Below are 25,975 nucleotides of genomic sequence, written 5' to 3'. Positions count from 1 at the left end.
ACGTACATACCCCAACCAGAAACCATGGATTACAGGCAGCATCCGCACTGAGCTAAAGGCTCGAGCTGCCACTTTCAAGGAGCAGGACTCCAAACTGGAAGCTTGCAAGAAATCCCACTATGCCCTCCCACGAACCATCAAACAGGCAAAGCATCTATACAGGACTAAGATCGAGTCGTACGACACTGGCTCTGACGCTCGTCGGATGTGCCAGGGCCTTTAAACCATTACAGACTACAAAGGGAAGCACAGACAAGAGCTGCCCAGTGACAGAAGCCTACCAGACTAGATACACTACTTCTACGTTCGCTTCGAGGCAAATAACACTGAAACATGCATGAGAGCACCAGCTGTACCGGAAGACTGTGTGATCATGCTCTCCTCAGCCGATGTGAATAAGACCTTTCGACAGGTCGACATTCACAAAGCCACAGGGCCAGATGGATTACCAGGACGTGTACTGCGAGGATGCGCTGACCAACTAGCAAGTGTCTTCACTGACATTTTCAACCTCTCCCTGTCCGAGTCTGTAATACCAACATGTTTCAAGCAGACCACCATAGTGCCTGTGCCCAAGAACACTAAGGTAACCTGCCTAAATGACTACCGACCCGTAGCACTCACGTCTGTAGCCATGAAGTGCTTTGAAAGGCTGGTCATGGCTCACATCAACACCATCATCCCAGATACCTTAGACGCACTCCAATTTGCATACCGCCCCAACAGATCCACAGATGATGCAGTCTCTATTGCACTCCACACTGCCCTTTCCCACCTGGGCAAAATGAACACCTATGTGAGAATGCTATTCATTGACTACAGCTCAGCGTTCAACACCATAGTGCCCCCAAAGTAATAAGCTAATGACCCTGGGACTAAACACCTCCCTCTGCAACTGGATCCTGGACTCCTGACCGGCCGCCCCCAGGTGGTAAGGGTAGGTAACAACACATCCGCCATGCTGATCCTCAACACAGGGGCCCCCCAGGGGTGCATGCTCAGCCCCATCCTGTACTCCCTGATCACTAATGACTGCACGGATAGGAACGACTCCAACACCATCATTAAATTTGCCAATGACACAACAGCGGTAGGCCTGATCACCGACAAAATCGAGACAGCCATAGGGAGGTGGTCAGAGACCTGGCCGTGTGATGCAAGGACAACAACCTCTGCCTCAACGTGATCAAGACAAAGGAGATGATTGTGGACTACAGGAAAAAGAGGACAGAGTACGACCCCATTCTCATGCAGTGGAGCAGGTTGAGAGCTTCAAGTTCCTTGGTGTCCACATCACCAACAAACTAACATGGTCCAAGCACACCATGACAGTCGTGAAGCGGGCACGGCAAAACCTACTCCCCCTCAGGAGACTGAAAAGACTTAGCATGGGTCCTCAGATCCTCAAATGGTTCTACAGCTGCACCATCGAGAGCATCCTGACTGGTTGCACCACTGCCTGGTATGGCAACTGCTCGGCTTCCGACCGCAAGGCACTACAGAGGGTAGTGCAAATGGCTCAGTACATCACTGGGGCCAAAGCTTCCGGCCATCCAGGACCTCTATACCCAGCGGTGTCAGAGGAAGGCCCTAAAAATTGTCAAAGACTCCAGCCACCCTAGTCATAGACCATTCTCTCTGCTACCACACGGCAAGCGGTACCGGAGCGCCAAATCTAGGTCCAAGAGGCTTATAAACAGCTTCTACCCCCAAGCCATAAGACTCCTGAACATCTAGTCAAATGGCTACCCAGAATATTCACATTGCCCCTCCCCTCTCCATGCCACTTTCTGTTGTCATCTATGCATAGTCACTTTAATTAACTCTACCTACATGTACATACTACCTCAACTAACCGGTGCCCCCGCACATCGACTCTGTACCGGCAACCCCCTGTATCTATATCTCTTATCAGTATTTTTTGAAACGGCACTATTGGTTAGGGGCTCGTAAGTAAGCATTTCACTGTAAGGTCTACACCTGTTGTATTCGGTGACTAATAAACCAATAAAATTCGATTTGACTGTGTATTCTTCTCGAAACAATCACTTTGAGTGTTATCATGTGGGACACCAATGTCATCACCCATTTGTGGAGCTTCTGACTGGACTGGAGAATCGGCAACATGAGAGGGCCCTTCTAAGCTTAATGCATCAACTACTTGACCAATATTCTTATGAATACTATTCAAATGTTTTCAGAAACCTGAGTATGTTGAAAACTGCTGTCTATAACCATCTTGAGCACAGATCAATCTGAACTTGGTGGATGGATAGAAGCTATTCTCAAATTAAATATTAATGACTGGCTGTTTCTGTGCAACACTTGACAACAAAAGCACCGTAATATGCATTTATCTAGTTAAAAGGTTTTGTCCACAACTATCACGCTAGGAGTCTCTCTTGTTTTGTCTACATCAATGGTGTAGATGGTTGTCTGCACAAATGTGTAGAAGTTGACAAGCGCATCATCATACATCAGGTTAAAGACAAAGTGGGCTTTTGAACAGTTCATCAAACGCACACAGACCACTAGTTGCCTGGCAGGGAACAAGCCTCTCGTCCACCACAATGTCGTAGTTGTCAATCTTGCTCTGTCTTCTTCTGACGGCAATGAGGTATGGCTGTTGACCATGGCTCACATCAAGATGGTCTTCAATGCTGCAGCATGACTGCAAAACACAAAGGGTATTTTTTAAGTCACTCTCCACATGTTAAGATAATGAAGAGACAATCCAAAAAAGAAATTACACAACAATTACGGTATCATCTTACCTTATGAAAGTTCACTAGTCTGCCCACAGCATCACTGGCACTGATCTTGGTCCTCTTCCCTCCTGCTGGTGGTGGGAGGAGATGAAGCAGCAGCAGTAGGGAGGACATATCATTGTCCGAGTCGGAGCGCAAGAAAAGGCAAACACCCCAAATCACATAAAACAATATCGCTGTGTTTGAAACATTGCACTAACCATGAGAGAATCCACTTACTGGTTTCGCTGTCATTCTCTGGCAGTTTTCAGGAGGCGACACAAATCGGTGGTAGTCAGGGATTTTGCCAATTTGATGACTTTAGGCTTCAATACAGTGTCCAACTTTTCAATGAACTTAGAGGTTGTTTCATTGTCAAACATCAGCAAAAAGTCCTGATTCACCTAAAACAAAGTGGATCAACTCAACTTCATGACCAACACAAAATCATGTTCTCAATCAGACAAATAGCCTATAGTTCTGATTGCAAGATATACTACCTCACTCACCAATCCTTTGATGTCCAGAAACCTGGGAAAGACTGAGGATATCTGTGCTTCTGTCTGGACAATAAACTAGCTCCAGGCGATACTGAAAGCTCCATCTTCTGATATATTTGTTTTTCATCGGCCGAGTGGACAAGGAATGATTTGGCCTCCTTGCAAGCATCACCAACAAGCTGGTGGTCCAGGTCAGTCTTCCTCCTATTCAGTCCACAGAACAAGTGTCAAAATATTAAAGCAAGGATCCTCTACCAGCACTTACATAGCCTTTGACGGAAAAAGGATCTATCAAAAAAGGAAAGAGGATCACATTTCCAAAAGCATAACATAATTTCTGTTGACGAGTGGGAAACCTCCTGCTCAAAAACAGTAAAGCATACACACGCCAAACATGTTTAACCAAAGTTTTGTTGAAGAATGTGCTGTATCTTTCTACAGTCTCATAATGATGCCAAATAACATTAATGTATAGTTTGATTGTTTTGATCCATTGTTTGTGGCCAGATTGGCTAATGAGATGTTTACAAATGCATCTCTTTCATGTGGCTGACTAAGATGGCAATCGTCTCTCTCCTGGCTATGTGGTCCAATGTTTTGATTGTCTGGTACTCTTCTAGTATGTCTTACCCACCAGGTCTACTAGTCAGGGCATCTCGGACCATCTATTAAGACAAGAGAAAAGTTAAACAATTTAGGGTTGTTTTATGCTGTCGGAATCTCCATGAAGACCAAACACAGAAATGGGATTATCAACATCCAATATCAGTTATGGCTAAATCTCCTGAGATTGTTTTGACCTTTTTAGATGGCCTTTCTGGAGATCTCAGGTCTAAATCACTTGACGAGAGGGATAATGTGTCTATGCACGAACTAGATGTCAGACAGCAGGCAGGAAAAAGTCTGAGCACAAACAATGGATCAAAGCAATCAATCTATACATTCATGTTACTTGAAATCATTCTGTGAGACTGTAGAAAGATACCTTAATCAAGATATTTCATTGTGAGGCACAGGTCTGGACTGGCCTCAATCAGGTCCAGCAGGACATCCTCCTCCACCTCCGTTTGTGAATCATTAATAATGTATATTTGTGCTGCAGAGGGCAGTCCAAACCTATTTTGGACTACAAAAAGAGAGACTAATCAGAATACAGGGAGATAAGCCACCAAGGGGGCAACATAATGGGTCTGACCCAAATCAAGCCCAAGTGTTCAATTAAGAAAATACATCAGACAGTTCATATATTCACCTTGATTAATGAAATCTCCATTAGAGAAACCAGGCTGCAACTTCATGAACTTCTTGCATTTTTGGTATTGGACCTTCACCAACATGTTACGCTGCACTCCAGTAAAATGCAATTACACACAATATCATATTTAAGTTACATTTGGTTGCAAACATTTTTATGGTAAAGCTTTACATATAGAAACAATCACACAAAATGCCCCCTCATACCGTCTCCCCTTTGTCCTCCCTGCAGTGGATCAACCATTTGTTCCAAATGCCAGGTTAATGATGCAAAAGGTTTCTACCTGCCTGCGGATCTGGATCTTGGCAAGGCAATATTCCAGTGAAATCAACCAACCAAACTAACTAGCTATCTAACTAGCTACAAACAGTTACCACCAAGACTCAAATCTATTGGAAAGGTAAACTGGCCAATACATTTCAAGCCGTATTGTCTTGAACACAATGTCTGATCTGTGATTAACAACAAGCACACACCACACATGTTAATCTAAATGGCAGAGGAAAACCCTACCACGTCTGGCCATGTGCGCTAGCTAGCTAACGTTAGCGCTAAGTTACGGTTGAGGTCGGTGTTGTAGCTAGCTATATAGCTAGCTAGCTATCTAACACTTTTTTATCAGACAAACATTCTTAGTTATATGCATTTTGAAGAACAAAATTAGTAGATATTAGCCATTTTGTAACCTTCACTTCCTGGCTAGCTACATGCTGCACCAAACAAGGCTCAAATTGATCACACTCGGTCACAACCCAATTAACACCATGCACGTGGTGCACCGCTAATGTTAGTTGGCTTTGTGAACTCAACACGCACATGGTTGAAATCACCTAACGGTACAGCCTAACTCTGATCCTTTTGGATTTTGACAAATGTTCTCAAATATAATCATTTGCTAATTTTAGCATACTAATGAAGTTGAGATAAAGTTCACGATAACATTTAGCTAGATAGCTAATTAATCTAGCGCTAACATTAACTAACCACGTTAGCTAGCTAGCTAGCAACCTTCTAAATCTAAAGTTTGCTGATGTAGCTATCATCTATAAACAAAGATCTCGACCATTCACTTAGCCGATATAACAAGTTTGGCCACCAGCTAACTTATTAAAAAATATTTTAAAACATGAACATATTACTTACCTTACTGCACAATTCCAGCTGCCCTTGCACCATCGGCAATTAGATGAAAAGGAAGTTTCAAGTTAAAATTGGAAGCTCAATCAACACTGCTCACTGCCACCGCCCAACCTCTGTACAGTAACTCTCACCTGAGAGTTATATTAGCACAGAGTGTGTAAAAACAACTCTTAAATCAACACAACTAATGTAACTACAAGAAAATGAACACTTGCTAACACTGGCCAATTTGCTGTGTAGAATGTCTTTCTTTAAATAAATGTTTCTACGGACAACAGATACTGTATCTGTAGCACACTACTGCATGAAAATAATCACATCCTTATAGACTGACTGGTTCAGATGGGTATACAATGTCAATGTATCACACTTTATGGGACAAGATAGATACAATGTAGGAGACAAAGACCTAAAATCATTTAAATAAATAATTTTTTGAAAGTCTCTATATTTGTTGTCGTTCACTACTCCAAAAGTGCACATTTGTAGCTGAGGAGCAGCCAAAAGTGCCCCAAAATGTTTTATGGATAATAGGATCGCGCTACTTCTCCTTCCTCTCATTGTTACCAAACATTTCCCATGCATCCATTCTGTTTAAATCATAACACAAAGACGCCAAACAACAGAAGAGAACATGGAGTAAGACGACCAGTGAAGCGATACATATCTACTCCTACCCATCGCCCATGCCCCCCCCCAACCCCATACAGTACCCCGTATATCTTAGGTCTCTCCTGACCTGTGTCAATAGTCTCTGCCTCCTCCCAGTCTCTCTCTCTGTCTGTCCACATGTCACACCTGCTTTCCAGTGAAGCATTTGTAATGTCATTATATGTCAATGGACCAGAAACCCTTTCCAGACTGTAGACCAGGGGTGTCAAACGTCCGGCCCGTGGGCCGGTTCAGGCCCGCAAAGGGGTTTAATCCGGCCCGCGAGATGATTTTGTAAAGTATAAAAATGAGCTGCCATTTTTCAATAAAAGAAACTGCTGTTCCAATTGCGTCCACTGGATGGCGCAATAGCAATTGTGTTAAGCAAGCAAACCGTTTATAACGGAGCAGAGCAAGTAGGTCAAGCAAGTGCAGCCAGTCCGGATGAGCTACTTTGTTTTGCCCGCGATATTTATTACGGCTTCTACTTTTAACATTATGTGCTTTGGCACCCACATTGCCCCAATATGTCTCTGTGAAAAAAGAGAAAAGTGGACGCAGAGTGCAGAGTGTTCCAAGAAAAATGGTCATCCTCCTATTTATTGACGGAATTGAATGGGAAAGCTGTGTGTTTGGTGTGTTCACAGCATGTTGCAGTGCTGAAAGAGTATAACCTTCGTCGCCACTATGTGAGTCTTCATGCCGACAAATATGACAACTTTCAAGGACAGCGGAGAAGAGAGAAGGTGAATGAACTGTTGGCGGGTCTGAAGAAACAGCAGTCTGTGTTTACTCACAGCCGAGACATCAGTGACGCTGCAGTGAAAGCTAGCTACCTCATTGCTAATGAAATCGCAGTGGCTTCAAAACCATTTAGTGAGGGTGAATTTGTAAAAACATGCATGATGAAGGCAGCGGAGATTGTGTGCCCTGAAAAGCGCCAGGCTTTTGCAAATATCAGCCTGACAAGAAACACAGTTGCAGACAGGATTTCCGATCTTTCAGTGGATTTGGACAGCCAGTTGAAGCAAAAAGTAAAGTAATTTATTGGGTTTTCAGTTGCAATTGATGAAAGCACGGACATTACAGATGTTGCACAACTGGCCATTTTCATCCGCGGAGTTGATGACACATTGACCGTCACCGAGGAGTTCGTGGAGTTGGTGCCGATGACAGATACAATGAATGCAGCTGATATTTTCACCGCACTCGTCGGCGCGCTGGACAGGGTCGGAGTGGACTGGTCCCGCGCTGTCAGCCTGGCTACAGATGGTGCGCCCTCAATGGTCGGGAAAAAAGCAGGCGTTGTGACAAAGTTCAGAGAGAAAGTGCAATCTGCAAATGGAGGACGTGATTTTTGGACTTTTCACTGTATTTTGCACCAGGAGGCTTTGTGTTGCAAGTCATTAAAGATGGATAACGTCATGAAGGTGGTCATCCAAACTGTTCATTTCATCCGATCCAGAAGCCTGAATCACCGTCAGTTTGACAGCCTTCTCAGAGAGAAAGACCACATCTATGGCCTGCCACACTGAGGTAAGATGGTTAAGCCGAGGTGCTGTGCTTAGGCGTTTCTTTGATTTACGAGAAGAAATTGAACAGTTCATGGAAGAAAAGGGCAAACCAGTGTTAGAATTTCATTCCGCAGAATGGATGCAGGACCTTGCATTTATGGTGGATGTTACAGAGCACCTGAATAACTTGAACAAACAGCTGCAAGGGCGCAACAAAGTCGTCACGCAGTATTATGACAGCATACGTTCTTTCAAGTTGAAGCTGTCATTGTGGGAGACGCAACTCGCCGGTGGTGATGCAGCTCACTTCCCCTGTCTGAGAAATGTGTGCGCGACCCAACATGTGGCAGACATGAAGCGGTTCAAAGATAAAATAACGGCACTGTTACGGGAGTTTGAGCAACGCTTTCAGATTTTTGGTGAACTGGAGAAAGACTTCAACGTTTTTTGCTCGCCATTCACCGTGAATCCCTCTGATCTGCCCGTCAGCATCCAACTTGAAATAATAGACTTGCAGTGTGACTCGGATATGAAGGGCAAATTTGCCGCAGCTGGCTTGGACACATTTTATCAGAATCTCTTGCCAGGTTACCCCAACTTGACAGCCCTCGCTGCAAAACTGTTGTGCATGTTTGGAACCACATATCTTTGTGAGCAAGTTTTCTCTGTAATGAGCATAAATAAAACAAAGCTGCGCACAAGGCTCACGCACAAGCACTTGAATCACATCCTGAAGTTGGCTGCCACTCAGGATGTGACGCCTGATATTGATGCGCTGGTGAAAGCTAAAAGATGCCAGGTATCAGGAGTCAAATAAACTATGCAACCCCACTTAAAGTGCTGCATGAGACACCCTGATATAGTTCTGTGATCTGTGATATACTTATGTGAATCACTGAGGCATTGTGTGTTTGTGTGTTCTTTTTCTTTAGAATTTTCAAATAAACTTGAGGTGTTTTATGATTAATAGTGATGTTGTGCTTGTACTATTGTGGACACACTGTCCTCAGGCTTCAGCTTTATGTTTTATGTTGATCGTATTAAAACAAAGAAAACAATCTGAAGTTGTTGTTTTTAAGTTATATATACCATGATTTTACCGGTCCGGCCCACTTGGGAATAGATTTTCCTCCATGTGGCCCCTGAGCTAAAATGAGTTTGACACCACTGCTGTAGACCTTAGTGACCTGCATAGGATCACAGACAATCATACAGTACGTAAATAACCAGCATGGCTGTGTATCTGGACATTGACATATAATTGCAAAAACACATATAGGGCGTATTTGGACTGGGTACAATTTACTGGAAATTGTTGTCATATTGTCTACATACGCTGTAGCTGTCATAAGTGGTCTTTGTAGCTCAGTTGGTAGAGCATGGCTCTCGTTAACGCCAGGGTAGCGGTTCGATTCCCAGGATCACCCACACATAAAATGGATTCACGCTTGACTAAGTCGCACTGGATAAAAGTGTCTGTTGAATTACATATATTATATTGTGAAATAACACCTGTCATTGAAGAACATGACAGGTTATGACACCCAAAGACACATTTATGATGGAGTATTACACTAAAGGACATTAAATGGGTAATGTTTAATAAATCATCACTCTATAATCTAATGCTCCATTAATCATATATAGCCATCATGACAACAGTTTTGCATTAAGTCTGTTATTTTCTGTGGGTCTTACTGCTTTATTGTATTGTCCAATCAAACAGACAGTGTCTTGTTTGCTCACACTTTAGTTTAGGGATCCATGTCAAGCCTTTTATGTCTGCACACCACCAGCGGCTGCCCAGTCTCTAGCAGGATGAAGTTGTGTTTAAGCTGTTTGGAAGCGGTAATATATGGATGGATGAGCAAAAGAGAGCGTTTGCATTAACTGAGTCAGCAAATATCTACCCAGAAGTGCAACGTTGTTAGATTAATGAACCAACATATATATTGACATTATTCATATTTTTGCAGTAATTATTATTGCTATCCATGATAATGACTCAATTTTAAGCAGAAACAAGCAAAAACAAGCAATTAATTGCATGTTTAAGTATCTTAATAATCCTTCAAAGGCTCTTTTGAAATACAAAAAAACAAAATTAAACGATCACATCAATTTGGACTATCATCAGGGCACACTTATAACTGGGTGTACTGCAGCTCTACTAAATCAGGGCTGGCGTCTGCGCCTGGATCCATAAAGTAGAGTGTGGCAGTGGCATCTCTGGGCAGGACCGGGGGGCCCGGGGGTCTGGGTCTCGGCCGGGGCCTAGGGAGGGGCCGCGGTGGGACCAGGCCCTGGATCGGGACTGCGTTCTCGGTCACCTCTTTGGGCTGCTCACGCCGGCAGCGGTTGCTGCTCCACCAGGTCTCCAGGGCGGCCACCAGGCAGGCCAGCAGCAGCCCTGCTGCCAGGATGCAGAAGACCCCAGCGAAGCTTTGGAGCCTCAGGGACCTGCCCTCTGGCTGGGCCTCTGAGTGGCTGTCCAGGTCACAGCGACCCTTCCTGGGCCACCACTTCTGCTTCAGGATGTCCAGGTCCCCTTTCTCCTGCAGCTCCAGGATCCTTACAAACACAGATAGAGAAGTTTTATAGTTCTGGGGCTTCACTGAAAGCACTGGGGTGGGTACTGTGCTAGAGTGAATTCCCTTTCAAACAGTGATAGGATTAAATTAAATGGAGTGAATTAAATCGGACTCAGTTGTGAAAATGTCAGATTTCTGGTAGAGGAGATGTTCAATTAATGTTTTTAATGTGAAATATTACAATGTAGAGATGTTATTGTGTCATATAAAACCAGGTGGAGTTAGTTATATGATACTGGTTTAAAGTTAAATCAAACTGGCCATAAGAGAAGATGAATAACAGTCCTTTAAACTAAGACTGTGGGCAGGAAAATGGTGACTCTTTCAAATGAATTGGTTTTGAAGTGAGTTAAACAAACGCTGCCATCTTGATGATGAAAGGCTAAACAGAGCCCATTAGTAATCTTACAGTATGGATGAGAATGGATATCGGAGAATGATGGCTGAAGTGGCTGAAAAGTGAACAAAGACAGTGATTCTCTCCCAACCGAAAGGATGGCTAAGCACATGGTCATTATTTAACCTCCTTTACAACCACACATCCCACACACATAGAGCAACATAAGATACTGAACTGTATATTCACACTTATGCGTAATCCCCATTCAAGTTTTCCCCATTTGGTATCTGTCATTCCACGAATAGAATGCCTTTGGGCAGTGTAATTTTGTAAACAATTTTAACATTGTCATGAAGAGCACGCTCAACTTCAGAACAAACATGTTTCCCCATCTCCAGAGGTAAACAAAAACAAATAAAATACAGACTATAAAAAGGTGACAATTAAAGTGAAAGGGTTGACCATAACAGGGTTGACGATTTCATCTTAAATCAGCTATAACTCCACTTATGACAGGGGGAATGGAAGCTTGTTGTGAGCAACAGGAAGGGGCAATTGACTGTTCACTAAGCCCCGCCCCCCTTGGTTACTGTTACAACCTCGGACAACATTTTCCTGGGAAGCCCAATTCCCCATTCAATCACTTGCGAAATCCCATCAAAAGTATCTCAAACTGTGTTTCTACACAATGAAATTAAACACAGACTACCCCTTGTTGAAACTCTTGAATATGTTGTGGTAGACTGTCATTACAATTGCTTCACAGGAACATGGTAAAATTATGTTTGTAGTGTAGCTAGCACTGAAGGCTCTGAATTCACTGTCACCATGCAGTCAAAGCTATAACCACTTTTGGAGCTAACTAGTGCTCTCAGATTGTATCTTGACGTTGACAGCAGATGGGGTTAACATTGCTAACTTAGCTAGCTAACATACATTTTGAGAAAACAATGTATATTAACACTGAGAGTGCCGGAATTATATTACTACTAGAAAGACCATGAAAGTAATTATAACCGTTGATATTTCAGTTGTATAAATATTCCATAATAAATAACAAATTGCTAAATGAATGCATGTATTATGTTAAAAATGTACATTGTAATCAATCAGAACATGTGTTGACTGTAAATACTGAAATTAGATGATAGTGTATTTTCTGACTGTAAGACAATAGTTGCCTGCCCAGCTGGCATGTCCAAACTACATCTAAACTATACTGAAACTAATTTCACATTGTCAGAGAATAAAGAGACTGATGACCTGTGCAGCTGACATTGACAGCATGCATTGACAAATAAGCGAGAAGCTTACCAAATAGCACTTCTTACATATCATCCTACAGAGGTCCAGTCAGGCCAGACGTTTTGATTGTTATACCCTATCAGAAAGAGCAGATTCCAAGGATTCTAACCTATTTTTGCAACAACAAAAAAAAACTCTACAAATTGCACAGATGGTCTCTGTTTCAAAACATAACATTTACCTAGAATAACCATGGCTCTGTGCATTCCTCATGTGAGTAGGCTACTGGTGACAATCAGCAACAGCCATTTGGGAAAAATATCCTTTCTATTTTCTTCTGTTACATTCTTACTGTAAAATATGTGTGTGCTGACTGTGGTAGAGCAGGGCCTGTGATGTCTGCTAAATGAACAAGTTGATTTCATTGGCATGGTGCAGCCATAGATTGGCATGGAACAGCCATAGCCTTGGCTACTATGCACAGACCTGGGTTAGGGTTTGGTTGGGGTAGGCCGTAATTTTTTATAATTTGTTCTGAACTGACTTGCCTAGTTAAATAAAGGTTAAATAAAATAAAAAATACAACTCAAAACATGCTATTCTGTTCTTTTGAAATAAATTGCCTCATATGTTTTTTTATGACCTTTCGAAACAAAATATGAATGGATTTCTTTGTGATTGTGTATATTAACACCTCTCCTTCTCCAATAGTTGAATGTGCCGTGCCCAGTTGATAATCACCCCTATAATTGACTTGAAACTCAACCAAAACTACACAATTGTACAAAACATTAACAACACCTGATCTATCCATGGCATAGACTGACCAGGTGAATCCAGGTGAAAGCTATGATCCCTTATTGATGTCACTTGTTAAATCCACTTAGATGATTGTGAGGAGACGGGTAAAAAAAAAAATTCAGCCTTAAAACAATTGAGACATGGATTGTGTATGTGTGCCATTCAAAGGGTGAATGGTCAAGACAAAAGATTTAAGTGCCTTTAAATGGGGTATGGTAGTAGGTGCCAGGCACACCGGTTTGTGTCAAGAACTGCAACGCTGATGTTTTTTTACGCTCAACAGTTTCCTGTGTGTATCATGAATTTTCCACTACCCAAAGGACATCCAACCAGCCTGACACAACTGTGGGAAGCACTGGAGTCAACATGGGCCAGCATCCCTGCGGAATGCTTTTGACACCTTGTAGATTCCATGCCCAGGTGAATTGAGAATGTTCTGAGGGCAAAAAGGAGGGTGCAACTCAATATTAGGAAGTGTTCTTAATGTTTTCCATACCCAGTGTTTACCGAAACAAATTTCACACATACAGTGGGGGAAAAAAGTATTTGATCCCCTGCTGATTTTGTACGTTTGCCCACTGACAAAGAAAGGATCAGTCTATAATTTTAATGGTAGGTTTATTTGAACAGTGAAAGACAGAATAACAACAAAAATATCCAGAAAAACGCATGTCAGAAATGTTAGAAATTGATTTGCATTTTAATGAGGGAAATAAGTATTTGACCCCCTCTCAATCAGAAAGATTTCTGGCTCCCAGGTGTCTTTTATACAGGTAACGAGCTGAGATTAGGAGCACACTCTTAAAGGGAGTGCAGCTAACCGTAGCTTGTTACCTGTAAAAAAGACACCTGTCCACAGAAGCAATCAATCAATCAGATTCCAAACTCTCCACCATGGCCAAGACCAAAGAGCTCTCCAAGGATGTCAGGGACAAGATTGTAGACCTACACAAGGCTGGAATGGGCTACAAGACCATCGCCAAGCAGCTTGGTGAGAAGGTGACAACATTTGCTGCGATTATTCGCAAATGGAAGAAACACAAAAGAACTGTCAATATCCCTCGGCCTGGGGCTCCATGCAAGATCTCACCTCGTGGAGTTGCAATGATCATGAGAACGGTGAGGAATCAGCCCAGAATTACACGGGAGGATCTTGCCAATGATCTCAAGGCAGCTGGGACCATAGTCACCAAGAAAACAATTGGTAACACACTACGCCGTGAAGGACTGAAATCCTGCAACGCCCGCAAGGTCCCCCTGCTCAAGAATACATATACATACCCGTCTGAAGTTTGCCAATGAACATCTGAATGACTCAGAGGACAACTGGTGAAAGTGTTGTGGTCAGATGAGACCAAAATGGAGCTCTTTGAAATCAACTCAACTCGCCATGTTTGGAGGAGGAGGAATGCTGCCTATGACCCCAAGAACACCATCTCCACCATCAAACATGGAGGTGGAAACATTATGCTTTGTGGGTGTTTTTCTGCTAAGGGGACAGGACAACTTCACCGCATCAAAGTGACGATGGACATGTATCGTCAAATGTTGGGTGAGAACCTCCTTCCCTCAGCCAGGGCATTGAAAATGGGTCGTGGATGGGTATTCCAGTATGACAATGACCCAAAACACGCGGCCAAGGCAACAAAGGAGTGACTCAAGAAGAAGCACATTAAGGTCCTGGAGTGGCCTAGCCAGTCTCCAGACCTTAATCCCATAGAAAGTCTGTGGAGGGAGCTGAAGGTTTGAGTTGCCAAACGTCAGCCTCGAAACCTTAATGACTTGGAGAAGATCTGCAAAGAGGAGTGGGACAAAGTCCCTCCTGAGATGTGTGCAAACCTGGTGGCCAACTACAAGAAACATCTGACCTCTGTGATTGCCAGCAAGGGTTTTGCCACCAAGTACTAAGTCATGTTTTGCAGAGGGGTCAAATACTTATTTCCCTCATTAAAATGCAAATCATTTTATAACATTTTTGACATGCGTTTTTCTGGATTTTTTTGTTGTTATTCTGTCTCTCACTGTTCAAATAAACCTACTATTAAAATGATAGACTGATCATTTCTTTGTCAGTGGGCAAACGTACAAAATCAGCAGGGGATCAAATAATTTTTTCCCCCACTGTATAACAGCAGATGAAATTAATAAATTATAGTATGATTGGGGAGAAAGGGGGAGAATGGGTAAGTTGATGAGCGAGGGGAAGTGAACAATGCATTATTATGTAATCATCAATTGTGAATGAAAAACAAGGCGGGCCATTCTATTGTACTAATCTATTCTAATTACAATCTCAAAACAGCGTACCCTGGACCAGTCCACTGGATCAAAGCAGTTTTATTAGCCTACTCTAGGCCTATTTGGAGTAGGCTATACAATGAGAGCGTGCATAACTTACAATGGCAAAACCAAGACGAATGGATGCACATGCAATGTTAAGAGTTGCTACAAGATCTGAATGAAAGTGACTCAGATGGCAGGGAAGAAATAGATCATGATATCGCCGGTGATTATTATTCTGATTCATGCTGAACGGCTTTCCATATCTGGGTAAGGATCCATATCGGGCTGCAGGTGAGCGAGTGTTGGATAATGTTTAAGATCGGATAATGTTTCAGATCAGAAGGTACTGAAAGGAGGAACTCGCCGCTGGCCTGTTGCTGTGTTTTACAACATGCTTGACTTGGCCATTATCAACTCTACCTGTTGTTTAAACAATGCATGAACAACACCATGAGCAGGAGAGACTTAATCATGAGTCTGACACACAGACTATGTTGCTGTAAGCACGAACGAGGCCACAAACAATGTTAGACACAAACAATGTGTCTAATAAGTGACAAACTATTTTGACCTGTCATATCAACACTTATATTCATTATAATGCAATTATAATGCTGATTTTCACTATTCACAAGCACGCTTGGCGCTTATACTCATGTTTAGGCTACTGACAATTTCTGATATTTTCTTCATTGACCACGTGTCTAACGGTTTGGGTATTTAATTTTTTTTTGTCTTTATAAAAACAAGCTTTTACTGTGTTTCAACACACATGCTTTTTGTTTCATAATTGTAACAAAGGCACTCCACAAATAACATTTGTTTTACACTTGAAATTATGTTTTTAGTTTTTTTTTTCATTTTACAGAGACCCTACAGTAACATAAACTAATGAAAATGGGGACAGGTGGCTTCAAGGAAAATGGCTTTATTGACAAAATCTCGTACTATCCCTTCACATAAGTTCACATAACAGGGTTAACTTTAAGCCTGAGGGACAAATGTAAATGAATCACTAATCACAGGAAATAAATAATGCTGTATAGAAATTACCTTGTCAAAGCAACAAATAACTAGGGCTTTACAATGGTGGTGAAAACTTGGGGAAATGTGGGGGTTAAGTGGGTTAAAATCTATATAGAAGTCAGACAAACATGAAGTAGGACATGCCAAAATGGGGAATTTCAGATTGTACTTTTTTTTAAAAAATGGATTGGCCACAGTTCAAAATTCTTTAGAACCCTCTTCCCGATAGATTAAAATCTGTCTCTGCTCTATTTGTTTGGCTGCCCAGAGAATAAGCTACTCAAGCTACTCATCAATTTCAGTGATGAATGGAGATTGGTACTCATTCTAATAAAGTTTGATCAAAGCTGAATCAATGTCTGCAAGATCACAATGATAGTAACTTATTCACAAAACAAAACAGAATATAATAGCATAGTATAACATTACTGTAATAGATCAATTCTTATAAGATTTTAGGATGATTGTGCGAATGGCCGCATTTTTCTCTCACGTGGCCAATCCTCAACAGTGTGCCACTAGGCAAAATGTGCTTAGATTGAAACAAAACCTATGATACAGTTAACACCATCTGTCTTAAAATTCACTCACTGTACATCATTCATAACAACACTGTTCTTTGAAAGAACACTGTACATAACTCAAGATCTAAATGCATATTCCCATGAAACTGATTGAGATCAAATGGTTGAAATGTAGATGCTGGATGGATGTTTCACCGGAAAAACTTGAAGAATTATCATTCACCCTTGACTGTGAGAAAGGGGCAGGGTGACCTCAAAAAGTTGTGCCTAAAGCAGGGCCAGACTAGCGCATTTCGGGACCCGGGGCACCAGGGAATCAACACATTTTGGCATGGGGTAAGAACAAATATGTGCAGTTTAATAATGAATATCTACAAATGTTTTCATGAGGCTGAGAGAAAATGTGCTGTTTTATAGCACATCTCATGCTATTCTTCACATTTTTACCACGAGGATAAGAGAAGTTTGCAGTTTTAAAGCAAACTTCCTGCGATAACATATTTTGCCATTGCTTATGACGTGCTCAAATCTGGGAAGCCCCCAGAGGTTTTTTATTCGGGTTCCCTGTGTGCCCGTTCAGTAATCCAGCCCTGGCGTAAAGCAGAGGTAAAGAAGCATATGTGCAGAATATTTTTTGCTCTGGGGAAGAGGGTTCCAGGGGGGTGGGACAGGGAGAAACGTAACGGGTGGTTACCTTTGCTACAGTGTGAGAGGGAGGTGCTTCTCTAACAGGTGGGGGAGGGAGTGACACAGGGAGCGGTGAGGGAGAGACGCAACCAACCAAGCCGACTCGCGTTATATTAGACTAATAGCTGCTATAGCTAGGTTATTCATCATCAAATGCGATCACGTAGTACCTGTCTTGACTGCATCAAACCAGGAGAAGCTAGATAAGCTAGTTAACATTAGCTAACTAGGCTAATTGAGGCTGCAGTTCATGCGCTTTCTCATCATACAGTTACAAATAACTCCATTCAGAAAATGAAGTAGCTGCCAACCAGTTGGCTCTTGGTCGTTGTACCCTATCCTTCTCCTTTATCTTTTAAATTCCGTTGATTAGATATATCCTAACTTTTGCCAAACACGGATGCTCTATGACTGTAGCCTATCACCGCTGTGATGACTTATGATTGGCCGCCAACAATAACAACAACAAGCTACACGCACCACGCTCCACTCTTGGGAAAAGTAACAGCAGCAGCATAAATTATAAAATGTCTCTCTCTACTGCAGCAGTCGTGTTCGGATCTGTACGGGGCCTTCCGGACATGTCAGTTAAAATTACACATACCCGTGACAATTACATTGTCACGTCCTGACCAGCAGAGGGAGTAGTTGTTTAGAATTTTGGTCAGGACGTGGCAGAGGGATGTTTGTTTTGTATGGTGGGAGATTGTTTCTTGTTTTGCATGTGTGAGCCTGACAAGACTGTTTTGTTGTTCGTGCGTTCTTCATTTGTTATTTTGGTGTTCTCTTTATTTAAAATAAATACAAGATGAGCATCCACATTCCTGCTGCGTTTTGGTCCTCTATTCCCGACGACAACCGTTACAGAATCTCCCACCCCAAATGGACCAAGCAGCGGAGTAAGGAGCAAGGGGAATTCGATATGGACTGGCGGGAGAAATGGACGTGGGAGCAGATTCTGGCCGGAGAGGGCCCATGGAGGAAGTCTGGTGAGGACCGGGAATGCTACCGGGGTATACGACTGGCGAGGAAACCGGAGATGCAGCCCCAATAAATGTTTTGGAGGGGGCACACAGACAGATCGGCGGAGCCGAGGATGGAACCAGAGCTAGTCGGGGTAAAATTGGAGGTGAGAGAAACAGAGACTATAAAGGAGTTGATGGGAAAATTGGAGGAGAAAAGGATGAGAGAGCTACTGTGTTGGTGTATTAGGCACGACATTCGCCCTACAGAGCGTGTCCTAATGACATCACCTGAGTTAGCGTTTTATGCTAGTCCTGCGGTGCGTGCTAGCTGTCTGGTGAAGATAGTACCAGCACCATGCACCAGGTCTCCAGTTTGTCAGCCCAGTCCAACTCGTCCTGTTCCCGCTCCCCGCACTAGCCCTGAAGTGCAAACCCCTAGTCTGGCACGTCCAGTACCAGCACCACGCATCAGACTTTCAGTGCGTCAGCCCAGTCCGACTCGTCCTGTTCCCGCTCCCCGCACTAGCCCTGAGGTGCGTGTTCCAAGGCTGATACCTCCAGTACCAGCACCACGCATCAGGCTTCCAGTGCGTCAGCCCAGTCCGACTCGTCCTGTTCCCGCTCCCCGCACTAGCCCTGAGGTGCGTGTTCCAAAGCTGATACCTCCAGTACCAGCACCACGCATCAGGCTTCCAGTGCGTCAACCCAGTCCGACTCGGCCTGTTCCCACTCCCCGCACTATCCCTGAGGTACATGTTCCCAGGCTGATACCTCCAGTACCTGCACCACGCATCAGGCTTCCAGTGCGTCAACCCAGCCTCGAGAGTTCGGCAATAGTGTGCAGTCCAGAGTATCCGGCAATAGTGTGCAGTCCAGAGTAACCGGCAACAGTGTGCAGTCCAGAGTATCTGGCAACAGTGTGCAATCCAGAGTATCCGGCAACAGTGTGCAGTCCAGAGTTTCCGGCAACAGTGTGCAGTCCAGAGTATCCGGCAACAGTGTGCAGTCCAGAGTGTCCGGCACCAGTGTCCAGTCCAGAGTATCCGGCAATGTCTAGTCCGGAACCAAGGGAGACTGCCTGTGACCCAGAACCAAAGGGGTCTGCCTATGACCCAGAACCGGGTGAGTCTGCCTATGACCCGGAACCAAGGGAGTCTATCAGCAACCCGGAACTGAGTAAGTCTATTGACAATCCGGAACTAAATATGAGTAACTGTGTTTCAAATGATTCTGCCTACAGTGTGGAACGGAAGAGGTCTGCTTACGATCCGGAACGAGGGGAGTCTGCCTACGGCCCGAAACTGAGCAAGTCTGTCTGCATTCTGGAGGACAGTAGGCCGGAGCCAGAACCACCTCCTGTATAGGTGGGTTGGGGGGGGGGGGTGTAGCACAAGTGCCGTCGGTGACGGCAGCCACCCTCCCTTTAGTTTAGGGGGATGTTTTTTGTTGTTGTTGTTTTTTATTTATTTCTTTATTTATGAGGTGCATCCGGGGTCTGCACCTTTGGGGGGGGGGGGGGGGGGGGGGGGTACTGTCACGTCCTGACCAGCAGAGGGAGTAGTTGTTTAGTATTTTGGTCAGGACGTGGCAGAGGGATGTTTGTTTTGTCTGGTGGGAGATTGTTTCTTGTTTTGCATGTGTGAGCCTGACAAGACTGTTTTGTTGTTCGTGCGTTCTTCGTTTGTTATTTTGGTGTTCTCTTTATTTAAAATAAATACAAGATGAGCATCCACATTCCTGCTGCGTTTTGGTCCTCTATTCCCGACGACAACCGTTACATACATCTGATCCGACCCAGACCAGTGACATTATTTAGAATTACGGATCAGGTCTTGGGTATTCGGGTACAGGCGGATCTGTGAAGACCTCTAGTCCCAAGGACCTCACCTCGCCTATAAAACAAGGTGGCATAGTACGGCTAAAGAAATAGCTATTCATATGTTAAATCCACAAAGTTACAAAAACACACTATTGGAATTTCTTTGTTAGAGCATAGATGTATGGAGTCCAACTAACATTTTGTGTTTTATCGAAGACTACACACAATGTCACAAGGAAAAAGGCACTATTCGTGGGATCACCCATCTACAGTACAGAAACATAAATACAGTAGGTGGCTGTTGGGATAAGTTGGCTGGAAGGGGGAACTTACTTCTGGGAGAAGAGGTCTCTGTAGGGGCTGCCATGTTGCAGGGCCAGGCCGTAGCCCTTACTACTCATACTGTTGCCTGTCACCGTCAGGGTGCAGTCGTCATCTGTCAGAGCAGCATACTCCACCACAGCCATGTCCCACAGGAAGGCAAAGGAATCTCTCTTGGCCTGGGGAAGAATATACAAAGGGGTTACATTGAGGGGATAGTGGAACGAATAGGCAAAACAGACATACAGTTGAAGTCGGAAGTTTACATACACCTTAGCCAAATACATTTAAACTCAGTTTTTCACAATTCCTGACATTTAATCTTAGTAAAAATTCCCTGTCTAGGTCAGTTAGGATCACCACTTTGTTTTAAGAATGTGAAATGTTAGAATAATAGTAGAGATAATGATTTATTTCATCTTTATTTCTTTCATCACATTCCCAGTGGGTTAGAAGTTTACATACACTCAATTAGTATTTGGTAGCATTGCCTTTAAATTGTTTCACTTGGGTCAAACGTTTTGGGTAGCCTTCCACAAGCTTCCCACAATAAGTTGGGGGAATTTTGGCCCATTCCTCCTGACAGAGCTGGTGTAACCGAGTCAGGTTTTCTAGGCCACCTTGCTCGCACACACTTTTTCAGTTCTGCCCACACATTTCCGATAGAATTGAGGTCAGGGCTTTGCGATGACCACTCCAATACCTTGACTTTGTTGTCCTTAAGCCATTTTGTCACAACTTTGGTCATTATAGCCAAACAGTTCTATTTTTGTTTCATCAGACCAAAGGTAATTTCTCCAAAAAGTATGATATTTGTCCCCATGTGCAGTTGCAAACCGTAGTCTGTTTATTTTTTATGGCGGTTTTGGAGCAGTGGCTTCTTCCTTGCTGAGTGGCCTTTCAGGTTATGTCAATATTGGACTCATTTTACTGTAGATATAGATACTTTTGTACCCGTTTCCTCCAGCATCTTCACAAGGTCCTTTGCTGTTGTCTGGGATTGATTTGCATATTTCACACCAAAGTACGTTCATCTCCAGGAGACAGAACACGTCTCCTTCCTGAGCGGTATGACGGCTGCGTGGTCCCATGGTGTTTATACTTGCATACTATTGTTTGTACAGATTAAACTTCAAGCGTTTGGTAATTGCTTCAACCGTTTGGTAACCAGACTTGTGGAGGTCTACAATTTTTTCTGAGGTCTTGGCTGATTTATTTTGATTTTTACATATTGTCAAGCAAAGAGACACTGAGTTTGAAGGTAGGGCTTGAAATACATCCACAGGTACACCTCCAATTGACTCAAATTATGTCAATTAGCCTATCAGAAGCTTCTAAAGCCATGACATAATTTTCTGGGAATTTTCCAAGCTGTTCAAAGCCACAGTCATTTTCTGACCCACTGGAATTGCGAAACAGTGAATTATAAGTGAAATAATCTGTCTGTAAACAATTGTTGGAAAAATTACTTGTGTCATGCACAAAGTAGAAGCCCGAACAGACTTGCCAAAACTATAGTTTGTTATCAAGAAATTTGTGGAATGGTTGAAAAACAAGTTTTAATCACTCCAACCTAAGTGTATGTAAACTTCCGACTTCAACTGTCCAGACGTGCTCCCACATAAACACACACGTGTCCAATGATCACCAGCCTTTATCACAAACTTAACCAGTCTATTTTCAAGTCCATGACACTCAGTCATAGTCAGTCATTGCTGTTCACTGTGGCGTTAGCTAAAATGAACTAGGTAGTTTTCAGTAAGAGTGAACATGGCACATCTGTGTTCTCAAGGTATAAAGCAGTAGATCGCTTGACCATGACTAACGAATAGTAACAGAACCTCTAAAATCTTTTCTGAGTGAATATATATTTCTCTGTTTATCCTGGCGCTTTCCTAAGAGTCCCAGGTACTCCAAGGTCGTTATTTCACAAATAAAACCCTTCACAGCCTGTCTGTACACATCATTTAATTACACAAGGTCATGAACGAAAACTCCCAAACTTAACTTCAGAAGAAAGTATGAAAATAATAATTTTCCATTTGAATCTTGTCATTTACCATTCGAACAGTATCTCAGTTCAAATCACTATGATACTTTTGGTTTTATGACTTTACTCTTTTTTAAGTATAACTAACATTACTGTTCATCCAACATGATTTTATTTTAAGTACAAAATCACTAAGCAATTACCCCCTTCACTAAGTATCTGGTTTAATAACTGGAAAATAGCTCAGGCTACTATGTCTGTGTACCGCTGTGTGTGAGTGTACCTATGTACTACTGTGAATCTTCTCAATTAGCATTCACACTGAACATTATCTCAGTTCAAATCACTCTGATACTTTTGGGTGAATTACTCTTCTTTTGTCAAAACATATCAACAATAGTTACAGTTTTTGAATGTATACAGTGCCTTAAGAAAGTATTGACTTTTTCAACATTTTGTTGGGTTACAGCGTGAATTTAAAATGTATTAAATTGAGATTTTGTGTCACTGGCCATCACACAATACTCCATGATGTCAAAGTGGAATTATGTTTTTAGAAATGTTCACAAATTCATTAAAAATGTAAAGCTCAAATGTTTTGACTCAATAAGTATTCAACCCCTTTGTTATGGCAAGCCTAAATAAGACCACGGGTAAAAATGTGCTTAACAAGTCACATAATAAGTTGTACTCTGTATTCAATAATAGTGTTTAACAAGATTTTTGAATGAATACTTCATCTCTGTACCCCACACATGGAGCAGGACAAGAGCTTCAAGTTCCTCGGTGTCCAAATTACTAAAGACTTAAAATGGTCCACACACATGCACAGCCGTGAAGAAGGTACGACAGAATCTCTTCCCCCTCAGGAGGTTGAAAAGGTATGGCATGGGCCCTCAAATCCTCAGGTTCTACAGCTTTGGCCCCTTTTTCTCTGCCTTCATGCAAATCACGGGGATCTGGGTCTGTTCCCGGGAAAGCAGGATATCATTCACGTCGGGCTCTTCAGACTCGTTAAGGGGAAAGAAAAGATTCTGCCAGTCTGTGATGAGTAATCGCAGTCCTGATGAAGCCAGTGCCTGATGTGGTGTACACCTCAATGCCATCAGAGGAATCCCAGACTATATTCCAGTCTGTGGTAGCAAACAGTCCTGTAGCTTAGCATCTGCTTCATCTGATCACTTTTTTATTGATCGAGTCACTGGTGATTCATGCTTTAATTTTTGCTTGTAAGCAGGAATCAGGAGGATAGAATTATGGTCAGATTTGCCAAATAAGGGCGAGGGAGAGCTTTGTATGCATCTCTTTGTGTGGAGTAAAGGTGGTCTGGAGTTTTTTTCCCTCTGGTTGAGCTACTAGGAGCGCCACCTCTGGGTGAGCGTTTTCTTGTTTGGTTATGGCAGAATACAGCTCATTCAATGCAGTCTTGGTGCAAGCCTCAGTCTGTTGTAGCATGTGAACAGCTACAAAAAATACAGATGAAAACTCTCTAGGTAGATAGTGTGGTCCACAGCTTATCATGAGATACTCTACCTCAGGCGAGCAATAGCTTGAGACTTCCTTAAATATCATGCACCAGGTGTTATTTACTAAAATACATAATCCGCCGCCCCTTGTCTTATCAGACGCCGCTGTTCTATCCTGCCGGTACAGTGTATAACCAGCCAGCTGTATGTTGATAGTGTCATCATTCAGCCACGGCTCCGTGAAGCATAAGATATTACAGTTCTGAATGTCCCGTTGGTAGTTTAATCAATTTTATTATCCAAAGATTGCACGTTTGCTAACAGAATGGAAAGAAAGTGGGGGTTTATTCGATCGCCTACAAATTCTCAGAAGGCAGCCCGCCATTTGGCCCCTTTTTCTCTGCCTTCACGCAAATCACGGGGATCTGGGTCTGTTCCCGGGAGAGCAGGATATCATTCACGTCGGGCTTGTCAGACTCGTTAAAGGGAAAAAAAGGATTCTGCCAGTCCGTGATGAGTAATCGCGGTCCTGATGTCCAGAAGTTATTTTTGGTAGTGAGTATATGAATGTTATCTGTTAGTAGTAAGTTATTGATTTCATGAACCTTGTTTAGTAGGCTAGATATGTTAATGTGGGATATTGTTTTTATTGCTTTACTTAGAGGTAGACATGACAGTGATATTTATGTTTTACCACAGGGTGAACTGCGCAGTGGGATTTTCTACTTGAGCAAACCCTCTCAGTGCTAACAGTATAACTCAGGTTCATAGGCTCATGATTACTGCTGACAATGGCTGTAGGATTGACAGAGGCATTTAAGGGAGATACAGGGACATGAATTAGGTTACTTACTCTATAACCGCCAACACCCCTGGGACAATGAACATTTGCAGCAGCACTATGACAACTCAGCGACATGATGGTAGGGATTATCTGAGCAGGGCTTGGGTCACATATCTACCTCTATCACTTCAGTATCCCTGCACATTGTAAATATGGTACTGGAACTGACTGACCTTGTATTTAGTATGCTTACTTAATTTTTCGTGTTGTTCTTATTTCTTTTGATCTACCTTATGTTATTTTGATGGGTAACATTTTTAAAAAGCAGACATTGAATATCCCTTTGAGCATGGTGAAGTTATTAATTACACTTTGGATGGTGTATCAATACACCCAGTCACTACAAAGATACAGGCCTCCTTCCTAATTCAGTTGCCTGAGAAGAAGGAAACCGCTCAGGGATTTCACCATGAGACTAATGGTGACATTAAAACAGTTGCATAGTTTAATGGCTGTGATAGGAGAAAACGGAGGTTGGGTCAACAACATTGTAGTTACTCCACAATACTAACCTAAATAACAGAGTGAAAAGTAGCTTGTAGAGAATAAAAAATATTCCAAGACATGCATCCTGTTCGCAATAAGGAACTAAAGTACAAATGTAAAAAAACAGGGCAAAGAATTTACATTTTTGTCTTGAATAAGAAGCGTTATGTTTGGGTAAAATCCAACATATCACTGAGTACCACTTCATAATTTCAAGCATGGTGATGGCTGCATCATGTTATAGGTATGCTTGTCATTGACAAGGACTAGGGAGTTTTTTAGGATGAAAATAAATGTAATAGAGCAAATCACAACCAAAATTCTAGAGGAAAATCTGGTTCAGTCCGCTTCCGACAGACACTGAGACAAATTCACTTTTCAGCATTACAATAACCTAAAGCACAAGGAAAAAATATACACTAAAGTCGCTTACCAAGATTACATTTAATGTGCCTGATTGGCCTATTTACAGTTGTGACTTAAATTGACTTAAAAATGGCTGTCAAGCAATAATCAACAACCAACTTGACAGAGCTTGAAGAATTTAAAAAAGAAGAATGTGCAAATATTGTACAATTCAGATGTGCAAAGCTCTTAGAAACTTACCCAGAAAGACAGCTGTAATTGCTGCCAAAGGAGATTCTAACATGTACAGTTGAAGTTGGAAGTTTACATACACCTTAGCCAAATACATTTAAACTCAGTTTGACAATTCCTGACATTTAATTCTAGTAAAAATTCCCTGTTTTAGGTCAGGTAGGATAACCACTTTATTTTAAG

The 25,975-nt window shown here is 42.5% G+C and overlaps 1 protein-coding gene across 1 annotated transcript in view; it reads right to left on the bottom strand.

The window, feature by feature from the left end:
* Positions 1–25,975, bottom strand: part of LOC115153257 (glutamate receptor ionotropic, delta-1) — a 454,984-nt gene that overhangs the window by 5,239 nt on the left and 423,770 nt on the right. Inside the window, exons 14-15 of the mRNA XM_029698512.1 lie at positions 20,422–20,588; positions 10,138–10,378 (exon numbers count right to left, since the gene is read on the bottom strand). Coding sequence (XP_029554372.1) covers positions 10,138–10,378; positions 20,422–20,588 — 408 coding nt within the window. The remainder of the gene's footprint in view (positions 1–10,137; positions 10,379–20,421; positions 20,589–25,975) is intronic.

Source organism: Salmo trutta, chromosome 18, assembly GCF_901001165.1.
Source record: "Salmo trutta chromosome 18, fSalTru1.1, whole genome shotgun sequence".
In the NCBI taxonomy this organism is placed as follows: Eukaryota; Metazoa; Chordata; class Actinopteri; order Salmoniformes; family Salmonidae; genus Salmo; species Salmo trutta.
The sequence above is the reverse complement of the archived record's forward strand: the minus strand, read 5'-3'. Positions and strand labels throughout refer to the sequence as shown.